Source organism: Ischnura elegans, chromosome 5 (assembly GCF_921293095.1).
Source record: "Ischnura elegans chromosome 5, ioIscEleg1.1, whole genome shotgun sequence".
Lineage (NCBI taxonomy): Eukaryota > Metazoa > Arthropoda > Insecta > Odonata > Coenagrionidae > Ischnura > Ischnura elegans.
The window spans coordinates 101,236,724-101,254,753 of NC_060250.1; the positions used below are offsets into that span (position 1 = coordinate 101,236,724).

General features: G+C 38.7%; 1 protein-coding gene across 1 annotated transcript in view; it reads left to right on the top strand.

Annotated features, from left to right (window-relative positions):
- Positions 1 to 1,590: 1,590 nt before the first annotated feature.
- Positions 1,591 to 18,030, top strand: part of LOC124159344 (alpha-amylase 4N-like) — a 36,624-nt gene continuing 20,184 nt past the window's right edge. Inside the window, exons 1-3 of the mRNA XM_046535100.1 lie at positions 1,591 to 1,833; positions 4,691 to 4,836; positions 13,624 to 13,792. Of these exons, the coding sequence (XP_046391056.1) occupies positions 1,648 to 1,833; positions 4,691 to 4,836; positions 13,624 to 13,792 (501 nt within the window). The 5' untranslated portion in view covers positions 1,591 to 1,647. The remainder of the gene's footprint in view (positions 1,834 to 4,690; positions 4,837 to 13,623; positions 13,793 to 18,030) is intronic.

The following is an 18,030-nucleotide window of genomic DNA, read 5'->3' on the forward strand; positions in this document are numbered from 1 at the left end:
TTTCAATGTACATATCAGTATTTGATAAATAACATTCTAGGATGGAAACAAAAAAATTTCCTAATTTTCGATGAGATTTTTATCATAGCTGATACGAGCACTCAATAGCATAGATCAAGAGCACAAATGGATCTCCATAGAAGAAATGGTCATATTGTGTCGGCTTTAGCGGCTCATAACTTGAATGAACTGTGAGGGTAGATACAAGGGTGATTATGAGTGAAAGGAGAAATAAATAAAATTGCTAAAAATCTTATCTGGAGTGGATTTAAGGCTCTCATTCGCCAACACAGTGCATTCAAAAAACATAAGTTTTGCCACTAAAAATCAAAATATTTTACTTCAGTGTCTAACACTTGAATATTTATCATGTGTATTGAATAAAATAATGCTAAAAATGACACATGCTCCTGATTCAATCAAGTTACCACAAGATTCATGTTTTTCGCGAACTCTTAGCTTTTAATAAGTCACACCTCATGCCTCTATGACAATTTGGTGGATAAATTGAAGGAACCATTTGATCCGAGGCAAATTTATGGAAAAATATTAAAAAATACGAATAAAAATATACTATTTTCCGTTAAACGGTCTTTAGGAATTCATTTTTTTTATTATTATTGACCCACATATAAATTTTGACCAAAATCTGAGACCTTAAGGGACAAACGTCAGTTTGCTTGAGGTGGAATAATCCCTACTCCGTAGAAGTATAATGCTACTTTTGTAGTTATATGACGTCAGTACCTTGCTGCAAATGCATGGTAATCTATTTTGATGCCTTTTCCCGTAATATCGTTGATTCCCCAGATATTAACGCAAAATGTGCAAAAAAAAATTAGCCTTAATGACGTTAAATAAAGCAAAGTTAATCAAAAATGCCCTTAAACTAATTTGCATAAGACTTTCATTGCCATAGAAACCACGTCCTAAATACATTATCGGAAACGCGTAATTTCAATTTTGGCTACTGATGCGCATACGACACGAAATCACGCAGAAAAGAATGATACTTGTAAAGGCGGATCTAGGGGGGGGGTCTAATGGGGGCACGTGTCCCTCCCCCCCCCCAGACCCTTAAAAATACGCAAGATTTTTAATACGGTCCCATTATCATTGCGTTCGTTTTGTTTTACGAGGTATCCTTATTCCCCCCCAGAACAAAATCCTGGATACTGCCTTGCTTGTGCCCCCCCCCCCCAGAAAGAAACCCTAGATCCGCCCCTGGATACTTGCAGTGACGTTGGAATAAATTTCCTTGAGGAGCTAAAGCGTGGAAAAGATGACGAAAGTGAAGGAAATATTGAGATAGGTTTGGCAAAGTAATGTCGCCGAAATCCATTTTCCTTTGCGTGACTGACTGGCACGTGCGAGTAAAGTCTAAATAGCAAGGAAAAATGAGCAGCGATTGCAAGGTAAGACGGTCTCGATTACTTCCTCGTTTGCACAGAACCTCTTTCATGCACCACCGATCGGAACAGATGCTAATCTGCTCCGATTACGACACCCTATTATTGTCAACGATTCGTCACCACTCCCTGACTGTCAGATTGATATAGTCACGTGATTTTCGAAGCCGCAAACGGAGGAAAAAACTCCCTTCCATACCTCGCGAGGACGTCATTCTGCTCTGGTACGCCGCTCACGATGGATGGTCGTCGGATCACGCAATTGATACTAGTCCTGTCGGTGGTCCTCTCCGCGAGGGCCCAATGGAACCCAGATGCTGCACCCGGCCACTCCACCATTGTGCACCTCTTCGAGTGGAAGTTTTTGGACATCGCGGACGAGTGCGAACGATTCCTGGGACCACATGGGTACGCCGGAGTGCAGGTAACCGCCAGATCCAGTAACAATGATACAGAAAGCAGAGATATCCATTAAAATGTTTCGTTCAGATTACGATTCAGATTCCAGCAATCGTTGGAATTATCGTGGATTCACGCAACGATGGTTAAAATCTGTGCTGCCCTCTAGTGCTGACATCTAAAGTGAACGAGAAATTGACGGTTAGCAAAGCTGTCGAAGTATGTAGGGTCAAAATATTACTTTTTTTAACTTGCATTTAAGGAATGATTTTTCTTCCGCCCATATTTTTCCTTGCTAGGTCACATCCATGAAAAAAAAGGAGCGTCTTTTCCCTACCTCTTCATTCTCACGTCTCTCTCGGTAGTAGTGCCCCTAGAGGTTAAAGAAAATATTTCAACGCGAAACAAATATCGACATCCTGGCCAAAAGTAAGCAATGTCAAAAATAGCATTAATTGAATGAACTATATAACCAATAAAGATTATTGCACTTTGAAATTGTATTTTTTTAAATGATTTTATTGGTCTGTTGTCAAAGTGACGTGGAGCATTGAGGTCGATGTGAAATCGATATTTGGCCCTTGCATTAAAAAAGGATCCCCAACTATAAGATCAAGTATCGTCATCTTTTAACTTGCTTTTTAGGACGTCTTCGGTTAAATCTTCATCGTGTATCTCTTGTATTTTTCCTGCCTTTTTATCCTAATATAACCTGTCTCCTCCTGTACTCCTGTAGCATTACAATTTCTTAATGAAACATATTGTATATTTCTTTATGAATAAACCGGAGTTCAAGTAATCACCAGTTCCCGCAGCAATAGACGACGTAGACATAGCCTATAAAACCATGAGTCGTCATCGTAAAACTTGCTGTAGAGGTCGTACACAGTTACCTCTCCGCAAAATAACTCTTGTATTTTGCCTTCCTTTTAATTCCCGCGTTACCTATCTCCTCCTGCAGTATTACAATTTCTTATTGAAACATCGTGTTTATTTCGTTAAATATAAACCGGAGTTCAAGTAACCGCCAGTTTCCGCAGCAACGTACGACGCGACGTAGACATAGCCAATAAAATCCAGAATCTTCATCGTTTAACTTGCTGTTTAGGACGTACTCAGTTTACTCTCCACCATATAACTCTTGTCATTTGCCTTCCTCTTCGTTCTCCCGGAACGTGTTTGCTCCTGTAGTATTACAATTTCTTAATTAAGCATTCTGTACATTTCGTTATATATAAACCGGAGTGCAGGTAACCGCCCGTTACATCAACAAGGGACTAGAGTAGAGATAGTCTATTAGATCAAATATCGTCATCGTAAAACTTGCTGTTTAGCGTGTCCTCAGTTACCTCTCCATCATATAGCTCTTGCCTTTTGTTTCCCTCTTCATTCCCACTAACTCTGTCTCCTCATCTCACGCATTCAGTGATTCCACCCGAAAGCTGGTTTTGGTACGTTAGGTTTGAGCTCCTACCAGACTTAGCCAAAGGTGGATGCGAACGCAAAGATAAGACAGCGGTACAGCAAAAGCATTCGACTAACGGTGTTGGCACATACTGATGGTAATTAGGTAACCATATTAATATTTGTGTGCATATCATGAAGGAACATGCGCAATGAACTTTTCTCACAGGATTCGTGTATTAGTTGCATCGTTCCCTTATAAATACGATAAATGTATTACTTTAGTTCTTCGAGAAAACTTTCCCGGGTACCCGTCGTGTTAGTTTAAAAAAAATTGGCTATGTCACCTCGTCGATTATTACTTTAGATTCAAGATTGAAGTTCTAAATAAATAAGTAAACCAAATCATAATACTATCAAACCATGGATAGCAATAATTACTACAAACAATAAAAATCATTATCACAACTCGGTAGCCTAAATTAAAATCAAAGTAGGCTTTGAAATACAAACCGATTTTTCAAGGGTAGATAAGTAACAATATCAAACAAACAAGCCTTACGATGAAGTGGGATTAAATTACGAAAGAATGTGAAAAAAATCTTATCTTTTCAGCCTCCAAAACCTATTGTCTCCTTTTCAAAATTATTGGTCGCAAAAAAATCCTGTTATCATGTTATTTAAATCCAAGATAACGATTCGCACCTTTTCTTTGACTTTTGAAGGTATTTAGTCGTCTATAGACGCTGTCGCGTAAGCATGTATAACCGTATATGTTTTCTGTATGGAAGAGTCAGGATCAAACAAAATGATGCCTCCCAAAATATTGATGTCTTATCTTAACAGCTCACTTAGTTTCTTAATTTCATACAGAAACCGCGCAGGAGAGAAGTCATTCGGAAGGAGGAGTCTAACAGTTTGTTAGGTGAGCACTAGCAATCATAATGTTTCAAATTTTCCTGTTGCGAATTTAACGCCAGAAAAATCTGCCAACAAGTACGGATTTTGATTCAGATTAATAATTTTATTGAAAAAGGTTGTATTCAAAATAGGACATTATTTACAAATCTTTCTTGGGCTTGTGCGCAAATTTTCTCCCTAAACTTCAGAAAATAGACAAAAAACTAATTTGCCGTTAATTCATTTCAATTAGGACCATCTTATTTTCTTTATTATTAGAGGCAGAATATTTTTTCTGAAAATTTTTTCTGACATCCACCATCGCAAGGCCTTTTCAAGATTTCAACATTGATGATTGATTATAGTCTGTATACCGCAGGGTGGCGCACGGGCCCGCCAGGCACCTGAGTCGCGACTAGTCGGTCTTTTCCTCCCCCCAGCGCTCCCGGGCTACGGTATACAGACCATAATGCCACGATTGTATGAATATGTTACCTATTGCTCTGGTGGGCCTTTTATCTCCACGGATTAATTGAAGAATTTTATATACTAATGTTCATTTCAATCACGCACTTGAGGTTTCTCCGGTGAGCGAGAACGTCATCGTTGACGGGAGACCATGGTACGAGCGATACCAGCCCATTTCGTACAAGATTGCCACGCGGTCCGGGGACGAGCGAGCCTTTGCCAACATGACAGCACGGTGCAATAAAGCTGGAGTCCGGTGAGTACATATGAAACCTAAAAAAACATTCATCTACATCTACATACTACCGCGCAAGCTTTTTCGATGAATTTCAGCTGTGCGAAAAATAAATATTAAAGATGGTGGGTACGAAATAGATAGAGGAACAGAGATAGTATAATGGATCAATTATGCCTACAAAACAAAGACATTTAAGAGCGCCCACGAGCTTTATCAGCATACTCAAGACGCTGAGTGTATCTGAAGACATTTTTACCCAGCTATTTACCATCAGCTACGTAGGAAGTACATCGATGATTACGATAAATCAAGGGTAAGCATTGAAAAAAATCTACTAAAAACAATCTAAATAGTATCCATAGTATTATATCTTTTTCCCGTGGTGTGAATGCAACACTAAAACATTATAAGCTGAATCCACCTAAACGAGAACCAATAATATTTAATGCGCGAATGATTAAGAAATTTTCTACCAATTCTTTGACACGCACAAAATATACAAGAGTGCCGCCAATGAGAGCATAAAACAAACTGGATAACCCTTAAGCCCTTGCAAAGCAAATTTTCATTTTCAACACGTAGCCTACCGATACGCAGGAACAATGACACGACGCGTGTGTAGCTTCATGCGAGCCGGCAACTGACGTATTTGCGCAGCGCTGTCAAATACAGTTGCGAAGAACTTTGCGCTCTACTGAAGCAGCAGCTTCACTGCAATGTTGAACATGTAACTTATGGTGTGTACACATTGATTAATCCATCTGGCGAAAGTGTATGAGACACATTTTCGAGTGGCGATCTCGTGAGGATAAATCCAACCGTCAGCGATGCGGGAAAACATCCAGCTATTGGGGCAGGCATAAATGATCAATTACTAGGATTTTAGTTCATAGCTTTAGTTACTACCAGCAACAATAATAATACTAATTTTCTCTAGGTACATTAACACTTAGAGCATGAACGATTACAATAATAGCGTAGAACTCATAAAAAGAAGACTAAAATAAATACAATCAATAACAAATAGCAGAGGGAATAACGAAGAACATTGTTTCACAATACTTAAACTATCTTATATGTAACATGTTCGCACAATAGATTTTATAGCAAATAACGAAAGCAACTAAGGACATCATCGTTAATTTTTTCACTCAAATAAAGAACTGACACTTACAGTTATGAATACGAAAGGTATTGAATAAATATCATACAACAGAGAAATAAAAAAGCGTAAAATGATATTTTAAGACCAAATTACAGGATGTTATTGTGCTAAGGTAAGTAAAAAATTTCATTTTGAATGACTCTACATTAGAATACAGGTTTTAGACCAACGAAGAGAGAAGGATTTATAGCATTTGGTAGCTCTTTAGGCGGGGCAATATAATTCAGATGGTGCCAGTGGCGGCTGGTGGTAACTTATCTAGGGTGTGCATTAGAGCAGATATAGGATGATTTAATTATATTATGTTAATGCAAATCCATGAGCATCATATTTCGTCGTAATAGAATACATAGCAAGCAAAACATATCATTGGTATATTCTACCCTTAAAATTGCATGAACAGAAATAATATTATCATGCATGAAAATAATTATTCTAAACACACCTTTACAACTGACGGTAGGTGAAATTCATTCTCCTTTCCTTACACCCTATGAGGAAGTGGTGTAGAAAACGGCCATACAGATGTAGGGGCGCAGAATTATAAAAAATATTGGGGGGGCCCATATCCGAGGTCTTGCCCCGGGAAGAGGTTAAATTCAAAGTGTGCCGCAGCACCAAAACACTATCATGATTCACGCCACCTGATTCAGTTAACCTGCTTAACCATATAATTATTTTTTTTAAACACATTGTTGAATTAATTTTAAAAGGTAACTATCGTCAACATGGGAAATAGAAATTACCAATATATTTTTGTGATTTCACAAAGCAAAATATAACTTAATTATTTTCTTGAAATATTGAGGGGCATCCGCCCCCCAAACGAATCTTTGAGGGGGCTCGGGCCCCCTCAGGCCCCATGGATTCGGCGCCACTGTACAGATGACTCTAGGACTAGGATCCTGGGCGGAGGTAGCGTAGGTGGCGGCTACACCACTGCACTACCTGCGAGTCACTCACCAAAACTATGCGCGTGCGCACTCGCATCGTTTTGAGTCTGCTCCCATCACCCGATTGAACAGTGCATACCCCCCGCTTACATCGTCCCGCCAGAGCACCCACAAGCGATCGCATAAACCGAATGTGCGACCGGCGCGATGCCACGGGATCGCGCACTTGTAAAGCGGTGAATTCGAAAAGGTTATATCTGTAGCGTTCGGAGCTTCATGTTTCTTGCATATGTAGACAGGATGTTTAGCCTTCTCGTCGCAAAGGAATAGTTTTCTTTTATAATGCATTCATCTTTGGGCGTGCACTTGCTAACATGCGTATACGCACGCGCCGCCACTGGATGGTGGGCTCCTAGTTTTAATAGTTCGGGACTACGGCTCTTCTAAATACGTGTCAATCAGGTATTAAGGTTCAGAAACCGAGAATAAGTTGAAAAGAAAGACTTTCCTTGACGGATAACCAATATATTTTATCCCTATACCGTCGCTATCACTATCCCTATATTACATGTGCATCATAACGGAGGTTAAAAATAACATCTAATACGCGCGTTTTGGATTTTCTGAAGTAGTTAGCTTCACTGGCAACGACAAGAATAAGATTCAGGGCCTCGGCAGGGCCTCGATAGAGACCTCGGCAGGCTGGTTATGAGCAGTAAGATTGGAGTTCAAACCAATTAAAAACTTATTGTTAGTAGGAGAATCCAACAGCTTTGATTTCTTCATGATAATGGCATGATTTATTCCATCAAAGGCTTTAATAAAGTCAAAAAGTACTAAGAAAACCACGTTATTTTTCTATCTCTAACCAGACATACGTCATCGGTTAGTTTCGGAAGGACGGATTGAGTGCTAAACTTCTTTTGCAGTCCGAACTGATTAGAGTCTATGATTTTCCATAAGAAAATCGTTAACTTGTTGGTGAAATAGTATTTTTTTGGAAAATTTGGATACAGATAGTTTGACGGAGCTAGGTAATGAGTAATAAAGAAATTTGGAACCAAGGATTTTCTAGGAAAACCAATCAAGTCAGTTCATACTTCGTCGACACTCAGGGAATTCGACATACATTGATGGATGGTTTTGGTAAATAGGTCGGGGGTGATATGCTTTAAGTAGAACATTTTAAGGAGCTAAAGGTTCTACGTCGATAGCAAGAGGCTTCAACTCGTCCTCGTCATCAGAGATGACACTTGTAGAGTATTCACCGCATTCTTTTAATGTAAACTCGATGATATCCACGTTAGCTTTTAGTAATACAAGTTGAGGTAGTTGACATATTAGTATGCATTAGCTTGGAAAACAAACTTGAGTAGAATTAGCACTTCGATTCCAAAATGAATGACTTCACTTCATTCCTAAGTACTTACCTTGAATTTTTTGTGAACCTAAGGATCTCTCATACGAAGTTAGGCACATCTGAGTTTGTTTTCCTTCTGGATAACATCTTCTACTACTTCTGTGATCCAAGAGGAAGGAGGTCGTTTACGGTACCAGATACGTATCACAAGGGTTGTGTCATAAAACTGAGTATCAGATTTCAATAAAACTTTGTAGTGTTGTATTCCATCGGGAGCTGTCCACGAATCACCCTCCTTATGGGTTTATAAAACCAATAGTTTCAGCAAAAAACGTGGTTTAACATTTACAGGCCTAATATATTCCCTAAGAAATTTGCGCTTTCTCGAGTAATTATATTTTAGTTACAGTCAAATAATTAAAATTTAGAATATCCGAACATGTGTTACGTTTCATTCTTGGTTCGGGGCATGTTTTTAAGGCTGTATAAATAGATTGCATGACTCGTAAATAGATTGTATGACTTGTAGTCTAGCCAACTATGTAAAACTTAATGCATGTATCTTAATTTTATTATTATTTCTAACAGCATATAGTAGTAGGTATAATTTGTTAGTATGCGTGACGTTTTTTGTAGTGTGTGGTGTGCATGTTGGAGTCCAATTGCATGCTGCATGCTGGCGATTGATCACCCCCGGCCAAACACCCTAGAGTTGGCTCGCAGGGTATTATGTAGATGTAGATGTAGATATATCAGGACTGCAAATGTTTAACCGCGTTTTTTGTGTAAATTCTTTGTTATACAGGCTGCCCCACGGGTCGTGTGTAATTTTTGACATCTAATTTTAGTGACTTCGCATCAAGCAATATTCATGAAAATTGGCATACTTATGGGGAAAGATTCTAAGTTTTGTTGAGTGTAAGCAACATTTTACAATTGTAACCTTTTGACCCTACAATGTGGGTCCAAACAAAAAATTTGAATTTGCCTTATGTAAGGCAAAGGGGTTTCAAGTAAAAAAATCGAGATACAAAAAGTCTCAATTTCATTGACCAAGATGTCAATTCTTAGGTTTTCGGACACGAGAAAACCAAAAATAACACTATATTTACGAAAATTTAACTGTTGACTCAGCAAGGTCACAGTCGAGGTCATCATCATCACTGGTCAACAATCCTAGGATTGGTTTGACGCAGCTCTCCACTCAGTTCTCCTATCAGCTAATCTTTTTACTCCTACGTATTTCTTCTCTTTCACATCTCTCTTTACTTGTTCCATATATTTTGTTCGAGGTCTTCCTTTTCCATTCTTGCCTTCCACCTGTCCTTCGACGATTGTCTTCATCAGGCCATCATGTCTCAAGATGTGGCCTATAAGGTTGTTCCGTCTTCTTATTAAGGTTTTCATGAGGCTTCTCTTCTCTCCTACCCTTCTTAGGACTTCCTCGTTACTAACTCGGTCGATCCATTTGATTTTTATCATTCTTCTGTAGCACCACATTTCAAAGGCCTCTATCCTTGCTTTCTCCGCTGCGGTCATTGTCCATGCCTCACTTCCGTATAGGAGCATACTCCAGATGTAGGTTCTTATAAATTGTTTCTTTACTTCCATATTTAAGTTTCCCGCTGTAAGCAGGTCTCTCTTTTGGTGGAATGCTCTCTTCGCCTGGGCTATTCTGCTGATAATTTCTTTCTTGCTTCTCCCGTCACTAGTTATCTTGCTTCCCAAATAACAGAATTCATCCACTTCTATCAGTTTTTGCCTCCCTATTTTAATGTTGGTCTTGACTTCTTCTCTTCTGCTGCATACTAAGATCTTGGTTTTCTTCGTGCTTATTTTCAGTTGATATCTACTCATTACCCTAACCATATTAACCAGAATATTTTTCAAATCCTTCTCTGTTTCTGCTATAACGGCTATGTCATCGGCAAATCTTAGCATGCTTATTTTTTCTCCATGGATATTCACTCTCAATGCCTTTTCTTTGATTTCCTTAATGGCTTTTTCAATGTAAACGTTGAAAATTACGGGTGACAATGTACAGCCTTGTCGCACTCCTTTCTTAATTCTTAGTCTTCACAGCTGGGCCCTGATTTTATCACGGCTACTTGGTTTTTGTATAAACTGTGGATGATTCTTCTGTCATTATAAAGAACCCCAATTTCCTTTAGGATTCCAAGCATTGTGCTCCAATCCACGTTATCAAATGCTTTCTCTAAGTCCACAAACGCAACGAATGTTGGCTTGTTCTTTTCCATTCTCTTTTCTATGAGCAGTCTTAGGGCCAATATTGCTTCCCTTGTGCCTTTGTTTTTTCTGAATCCAAATTGGTCCTCATCCAAGTACTCTTCTGCTTTTCGTTCTATTCTTCTATAGATGATCCTTGTCAGTATCTTTGATGCATGTGTAGTAAGGCTTATGGTCCTAAAATCTTCGCACTTCTCCGCTCGTTTCTTCTTAGGAATAGGGATTTTAATGTTCCTCTCGAAATCCTTTGGTATCTCACCTGTCGTATACATTTCACTAATGATTTTGTATAGCTGGTCCAACGTCTTCTCTCCTGAATTTTTGATTAGTTCTGCAGGAATGTCATCAATGCCAGACGCTTTATTTATCCTGAGGTCTCTTACAGCCGCATCAAATTCCGATCTTAAAATTGGGGCTCCCATGTCATCGGCATCCACTTCCCTCTCGTTTTCGATAGCATTCGTTCTGAGGCGACTTCCTTTGTGCAAATCTTCCAGATATTCCTTCCATCTCTTCCCTTTTTCTTCGTTTTCAATCAATAGTTCTCCGTTTTTGTCCCTAAGGGTATTACATCTTACGCCCCTTTCCTTAAAGTGGTTCCTCACTATCCTATAAGCGGCCTCTACTTTTCCATGTTTAAGATTGTTTTGCACGTCTTCGCAAATGCTTTTCGTCCACGTTTCTCTAGCCTTCCGCGCTTTACGACATATTTCGTTCCTTATCCTCTTGTAACGATTCTGTCCTTCCTCTGTTTTCGCAGCCTTGTATTTTCTTCTTTCTTCAATGAGATCTAATACTTCCTGCGTGATCCATGGTTTTTTCATAACAACTCTTCTTTTACCAAGAACTTCCTCAGCTGCCGCCTGCAGACCACTTCTAATGGTTTTCCAACTCTCTTCCATTGGTTTGTTGGTCGGATCCTCCCCTATTTTATTTTCTACAGCCTCTTTAAAAGTCAGTTGATGCTGAACCGCCCTCAATTTTTCAACCTCCCATATGTTTTTCACGGCTTTCTTCAACTTTTTAAATTTAAGGTGGCATTTCATCATAACTAGGTTATGGTCACTATCGATATCTTTCCCTGGATAGCTTTTGCAGTCCTTCACCTGGTTCCTGAATCTTTGTTTCACTAGAATGTAGTCGATTTGGAATCTTCTACGGTCTCCTGGCATCTTCCACGTGTATCCTCTTCGCAGGGGATTTTTGAATAAAGTGTTGGCAACCACTAGCCTATGCTCCGTGCAGAATTCAAGCAGCCTTTCTCCTCTTCCATTTCGGTTACCCAACTCATATTTCCCAGTTATTATTCCGTCTTGACCTTCGCCGACGACAGCGTTCCAGTCCCCTAAAATAATAAGATTTTCTTCCCCTCTTACCTGCTTGATAACTTCCGCTATATCTTGGTAGACATCTTCTACTTCTTCGTCTTCATAATCTGACGTAGGCATGTAAACCAGTACCACTACAGTAGCTACGGGTTTAGTATCTATCTTCACCATTACTATCCTTTCATTAAACTGCAGGTAGCTTTTAACACGCATCCCGGCGCTCTTTCTAAGCATTATGCCTACTCCAGCATTACCATTTAGCGATCCCGTGTGTATCATTCTGTAGCTTCCACTCCAAAAGTCTCCTTCCTGGGGCCACTTCATTTCGCTGATGTCTAATACATCGAGGTTCATTCTTCGCATCTCCACCTTCAAGTTCTCTAGCTTACCACAGGTACGAAGTGATCTGACGTTCCATGTTCCTATCCGTAACATTCTATCTCGTTTGACCGATGTACCCTCTCGAGTAGTCCCCGCCCGGAGATCCGAATGGGGGACTAGTTTACCTCCGGAATATTTTACCCGAGAGAATTCCATCATGTCATTATATAAATTGAGTGGAGTAGCTGTGACTCCTCGGGATGATAATGTGGTGGTTTCCCCTTGCCTTCCACATCGCAGTACTACAGCCGTTAAAGTAAATGTTACCACGCCCGTAGTGGAATGTGTGTCGCTGTACCGACCAGTATGGTCTCCACCTTCGCACATGTGAAGAAGAGCTGCTGCCCTCTCCCCCGGGTGATGAGAGGCATAATTATTGGCGGCCCCCAGTCGCCAAGTCACGGTATCTTCACAGGTTTTGGTATCTTTTAAATGGCCTACCTTACCCAAGGGTAGCCCAATACCCCCTCAGAATACCGCCGCTTTTTGTCCACGACTGCTTATTCGACGAGAGAACTCGCTTATCTCGCAGCTAACCTCTATATCTAAAGGTCGACCCACCATCCGCAACCCGGTGGACGCACTCGGTGGCTTTAAGCTCAGCAGCGAGGTCGAAAACATAGGAGTGGCAAAAAGGAAAGCATACCAACAAAGGTGTGTATTTTTGGTTTGGACCCACATTGTGGGGTCAAAAGGTCAAAATTGTAAAATGTTGCTTACACTCAACAAAATTTAGGACCTTTCCCCATACGTACGTCAATTTTCATGAATATTGCTCGATGCAAAGTTACTAAAATTAGAGGTCAAAAATGACACATGACTTGTGGGACAGTCTGTATAACCCCATATGGGGGATGATTCGTTGACAGCTCCCTATGGACTACAACACTGCATAGTTCGGTTGAAATCTGAGACCCGGTTTTTATCGACACTCCCCTTGTCACTGCCTACATATTTAACTCAAACCTATTTATAATATAGTAGAGTTAAATCTTCACGCGCTCCACTTATTATTACTTATTAACTCCACTTTAAGGTCCATTTGACTATAAGAGAAAATCTAACATCAAAGTTGAATAATAAGAGATAATGCTTTGTTGTCGACGGCTTTCCGGAGTTGCTGCTTGTTGCGCTTTGTCGTGCGAGCTTTCGCGTCCATTGAAGGTCGCACGGCAAAGCGCAACACGCAGCTGCTCCCGAAAGCCGTTGACAACAATGCATGTCGCTGCGAAAGCCTACGTTCCAAGATATAAGCGATACCTCTACTGCATAAATGCTCAACAATCGCCCATCGAATCAAATCCGCTCATCTAGATAGCTCTTATAGTGGTAGATGAGCGGATTTGATTCAGTGGGCGATTGTTGAGCGTTTATGCAGTGGAGGTATTGTAATGCTATCCACTGAACCGTGGAATTTCCATGAAATTTCAGGATATACGTGGACGCAGTGTTCAACCACATGACTGGCGACCACCAAAATGCCGTCGGCACCGGAGGTTCCACCGCGAATACATTCAGCGAAAGTTACCCGGCCGTCCCGTATGGATCCAACGACTTCAACCCAAAATGTGACGTCAACAACTATCAAGATCCTAACAATGTGAGCTTTTTCATTTGGTGCTTTCTTCTCATTCTGGCACTCTCAAGGTATCCAAGGGTGCTCGGGAGGCATGTTTACTTCTTGTAAATATGGCAATGTGAATGTCTGAAGGCCCACAACAAAAAGCTCTGGTCATACACTTGAAAATGAACGAAACATGGCTCTACTCAAACTTTGATGACAAATCACAGTCTCCGAATTACGGATGTAGTAATATTTATCCTGTAATATTTCTCTACCATGCCGCTATTTCTATTTATTTACTGCTATATCTATCTATTTATTTCTCTTTAGCCTCTATCTATTTTTGTTTTGCATCAACAGTTATTACTAGAGCGCGGAAAAAAGTCTCCAATTTTTCAAAAAAAAGTCGCCTAAAAAGTCGTCAATATTTTTGAAAAAGTCTGAGTTATTTCCATGAGAAAGTGGCTGAATTTAACTGAATTGATTGAGAAAAGAGGTTAGAAATGCGGATTCGTGGGTTTGCGTGTCATTTTATGGACTTTTAAGACAGGAGATCACCATGATTTACTAAATATTTTTTTTATTCTAAATAACACTTTCTTTGATGATCAGCAATTGTTTAAGAATATAGTTGACCCCTGTAATTTTTTAGCTGATCAATATCTTTTTATTTTGAAATAGGGAAATTAAAGTCAAATTAATGGTTATGGATAACAGATTTTATTTATTAATTGCTTGATATAAAACAAAGGAAAAAAACGTATTTTCATTCACTTTCCCTATGAACAAATTGTATAAAACTGTTTCAAAATTTTATACAATTTATACAATTACCATGGCAATTGTATAAATTGTATAAAATTTTGAAACAGGTTTATACAATTTTTTCATAGGGGTTTGAGTTGTATTGCCAAAAAAGTATTTTATGAAGTAGTGACAGATAAGGTATTTTTTATGTTTTCCATGGTAAATTTTGTGCGACGTTTGGTCAAAATAAGCTTAAACGTCGAAAACGATCGCTCAACTTCACATGTTGTAATAGGAGCATATCGCAGTGTAGCCACTTCACCTAAGGTGAGTTTTTGTAAAACATTAGCGGCCGTATTCATAGATTTCCGCTAAAACACGCTAGTAGGGCGACTAACTTAGTCGGCTACTAAGACCTTTTAGTCGCCTACTAAGATATGGTATTCATGGATTGTATTACGTGAGCTAATAAGAGCTACCAACTTAGTATGCTACTAGCCAGCTCGGCAGCCGATACTCGGTAGCGATTTGGGTTCAACCATAGCCACCTAGAATACAAGGCCTGTTCACTGCTTTGTGACGTCACTCAGAGAAGTGCCAGGGAAGTTGCTACGGTACTCGGACGGGAAGTCGTCCTTCGCTGGGCATTCAGCTGTCTCTAGTCAATAGAACGCCAACTTTTACCTAAATTATTACTCATGAACTTGCCTTTGCCGTGAATAGTGTAATAATTATATAGCCGTCCAGTTAATTGGCGTATTTGAATCACATAAAATAAATTACAAGAGTGAATCTTTAGCGATGGGAACTGAAACCAACTACTATCGGCGCAAAAAAGGTAGAACGTTGAACTTAAGCATTTTTATAAAATTCTGCCGAGGCTCCATAGTGTTGTGTCATATATACTATGTTATACTATGAGTCTCACTTGTCAGAGTTACTGAGCAAGGCATATCTTCTCAGGATATTTTGTTTCTCTCTACTAACACTCCGAATTCATTTACCCATTTGGCGGTACACAAATTAGAAAAGAATTTGTTAGTTGTCTTCTCTTTAGGACAGACATATGTTTATGCTTTACCATCTACAGTATGTGTTGCGGAAGACGCACGCGATAGCATCAGTTCCTAACTTCACCTCGCACGAGTGGTTCCGTACTTTCCAGGGGGGGTTGAATTCAAATTAGCGAGTGTTTTCCGTGTGGGTTTAATAAAGCCAGGTTTCATTTTCATTGGTTTTACTTTTATCCGTCTTCGGACCAAGGCCCTTCCGAAGAAACAAGTGAGTACTTTAAAAGATTGTCTGAAAATAATTTAATATGAAGAAAAGCATCTGGGAATGATGAGCGTGAATATTGGAGAACGTCTCGGGCTGTCAGCAAGCACATGACGGTAGGGGTGGCGTTAAAGCGAGCTACCTGGTGAAAACAATAAGTGGGGTGAAGCCGAGGCTCAGGTGGGCGTGCCGCTGACGATTAACGCAACATTGTTCACGCTTTACACATTGCCTAGATTACATGAAAAATATATTATTAGACAGGAAAATTACAAATAATTGCCAATTTTAGGCCTATGTGATCCATCTCACAACCAATCACGGCGCCAGTGAAAGCGTTTGTTTTAGGCATTAAATGAACATTACTCTCGTGAATACGTGTACTGGAAATGGCGTTTCATGGATAAGAATTTATACATCAGAGAGACATCAATAATAGCAGGGTGAATATCGAGTGGAGAGCAAACAATTTTAGCGAGGTTGCGTGTTCCTCTAGGATATTTAAAAGAGAATCAACAATATGATCTAAGTGCCTCGATGAAATACTAGTATTCCTGTAATTGGCTGAAATCTTGTTATGAATCCTATAACGAATATCAGAATTACTCGCCAAATTCCTAGGTTTCCTGGGACAAAGGCAACCTAGCCAAACATTCCCGCATCGATCGTTTTCACGCATTCATCGTTTTTTTCGTCCATTCCCCTGAAAAACGATAGTTCGAGGTTCCACTGTATTTTATTTATCTAAATCACCATTGTGCTCAATATTCAAATCTTATCAATAAAAAAATCAGGTTAAATAAAAGAGGAAAAATATGAAACAAGAAAACATACAGTTGTCCTCAAGATTTCAAACAAGCAGAGCATTTACATTTATGTACATCATTCACAGTAGGAGGTAATTTTGATTGATGACTAAAAATATTTTATCGTGACACCACTTGAACACAATAACATTGTCGAATGTTTCACCATAGTAAACATTTTTTAAAAAGAGAGAGATTAAAGAGAAACCGATGTCAAGCAAATATAGGATATCAAAAGAATATATAAGGAAATTTAGGCATTATTTTTATAAAATTGTCACAACTAACTAGACAAAATAAACTTGCATTGGCTCTCGGAATTTTAAAGGAATTTTTGAGTAATCATTAATTTTTATTAAATTCACTAACAAAAAGGGTAAAATAGTGTTTTATCGAAATACAATTCCTCTGATTCTTTCGCTGTAAAAGTTAATGACGATGCACTTGAAATCAAAGCAAAGAATTCCTTTAAAACAATTCCCAAGTTGATGATTGAAAAATACAAGTACATTTCAAAGTATTTCCCGCATGACTTTCAATGCTTTTGGGAATCGTAAGAGCTATTTAGCACAAAATATTAAACTAAATGACCCGGCGTACTTCGTACTGCCTAACAATCAATGAACTTACAGTTCAGTTACACCATTTATAAACCAAGAGCGGCTGAGCTATTTTAATCATATTTGATTTATTACAATAAAAGAAGAATACAATTTCAACAAAACCACCTAAATGAGTATCATAATTGCTTGTCAAAAAGACATTTTCTTTATTGAATCTACATAGGGTGAATCTGAGCACGTTTACGCGGATTATTTTCAATGAATTTCTAACGTTTTAATTGAAGAAATTATATATATATTTTTTTTATATCACGAGATGTGGGTCAAATGTAAATATTATTTATTTTTTCAAACTTTGCCTACGTTTCGGACATTATATTTGTCCATCCTCAGGGCTATAAAAATGACAATGTATGATACAAAATTAGTTAAATACAGGCAATTTTACAGTTGTTATACATTAAAATACATGGAAATACATATTCAAAATTTACCTTTAAGTCTGATGTTGTTTTTATTTATTTACAATTTGGTTGCTTGGATTTCTTTCTTTGTTGGTTATGTCATTTATTAAATTATGATAAATTTTGCTAAGGTAAGTAATGTCTGTTCTTTTATTGCAGCTTTTTTTATTTCTGGATATGTGGTACATTTCTTTGAATAATCTTTTTGATAAAACTGGTTCTGTATCTAAAATTTTGGCCTCTTCGAAACGAAATGAGTGACTGTTTGTAATTGCATGATCTGCTAATGCACAAATTTGAATTTTGGTCTTAATTGATGTCTTATGTTGTGAGATCCTATTTTTTAAATATTGACATGTTTGGCCTATATAATTTTTATCACAGTCTTTACATGGAATTGAATAAATGATATTGCTTCT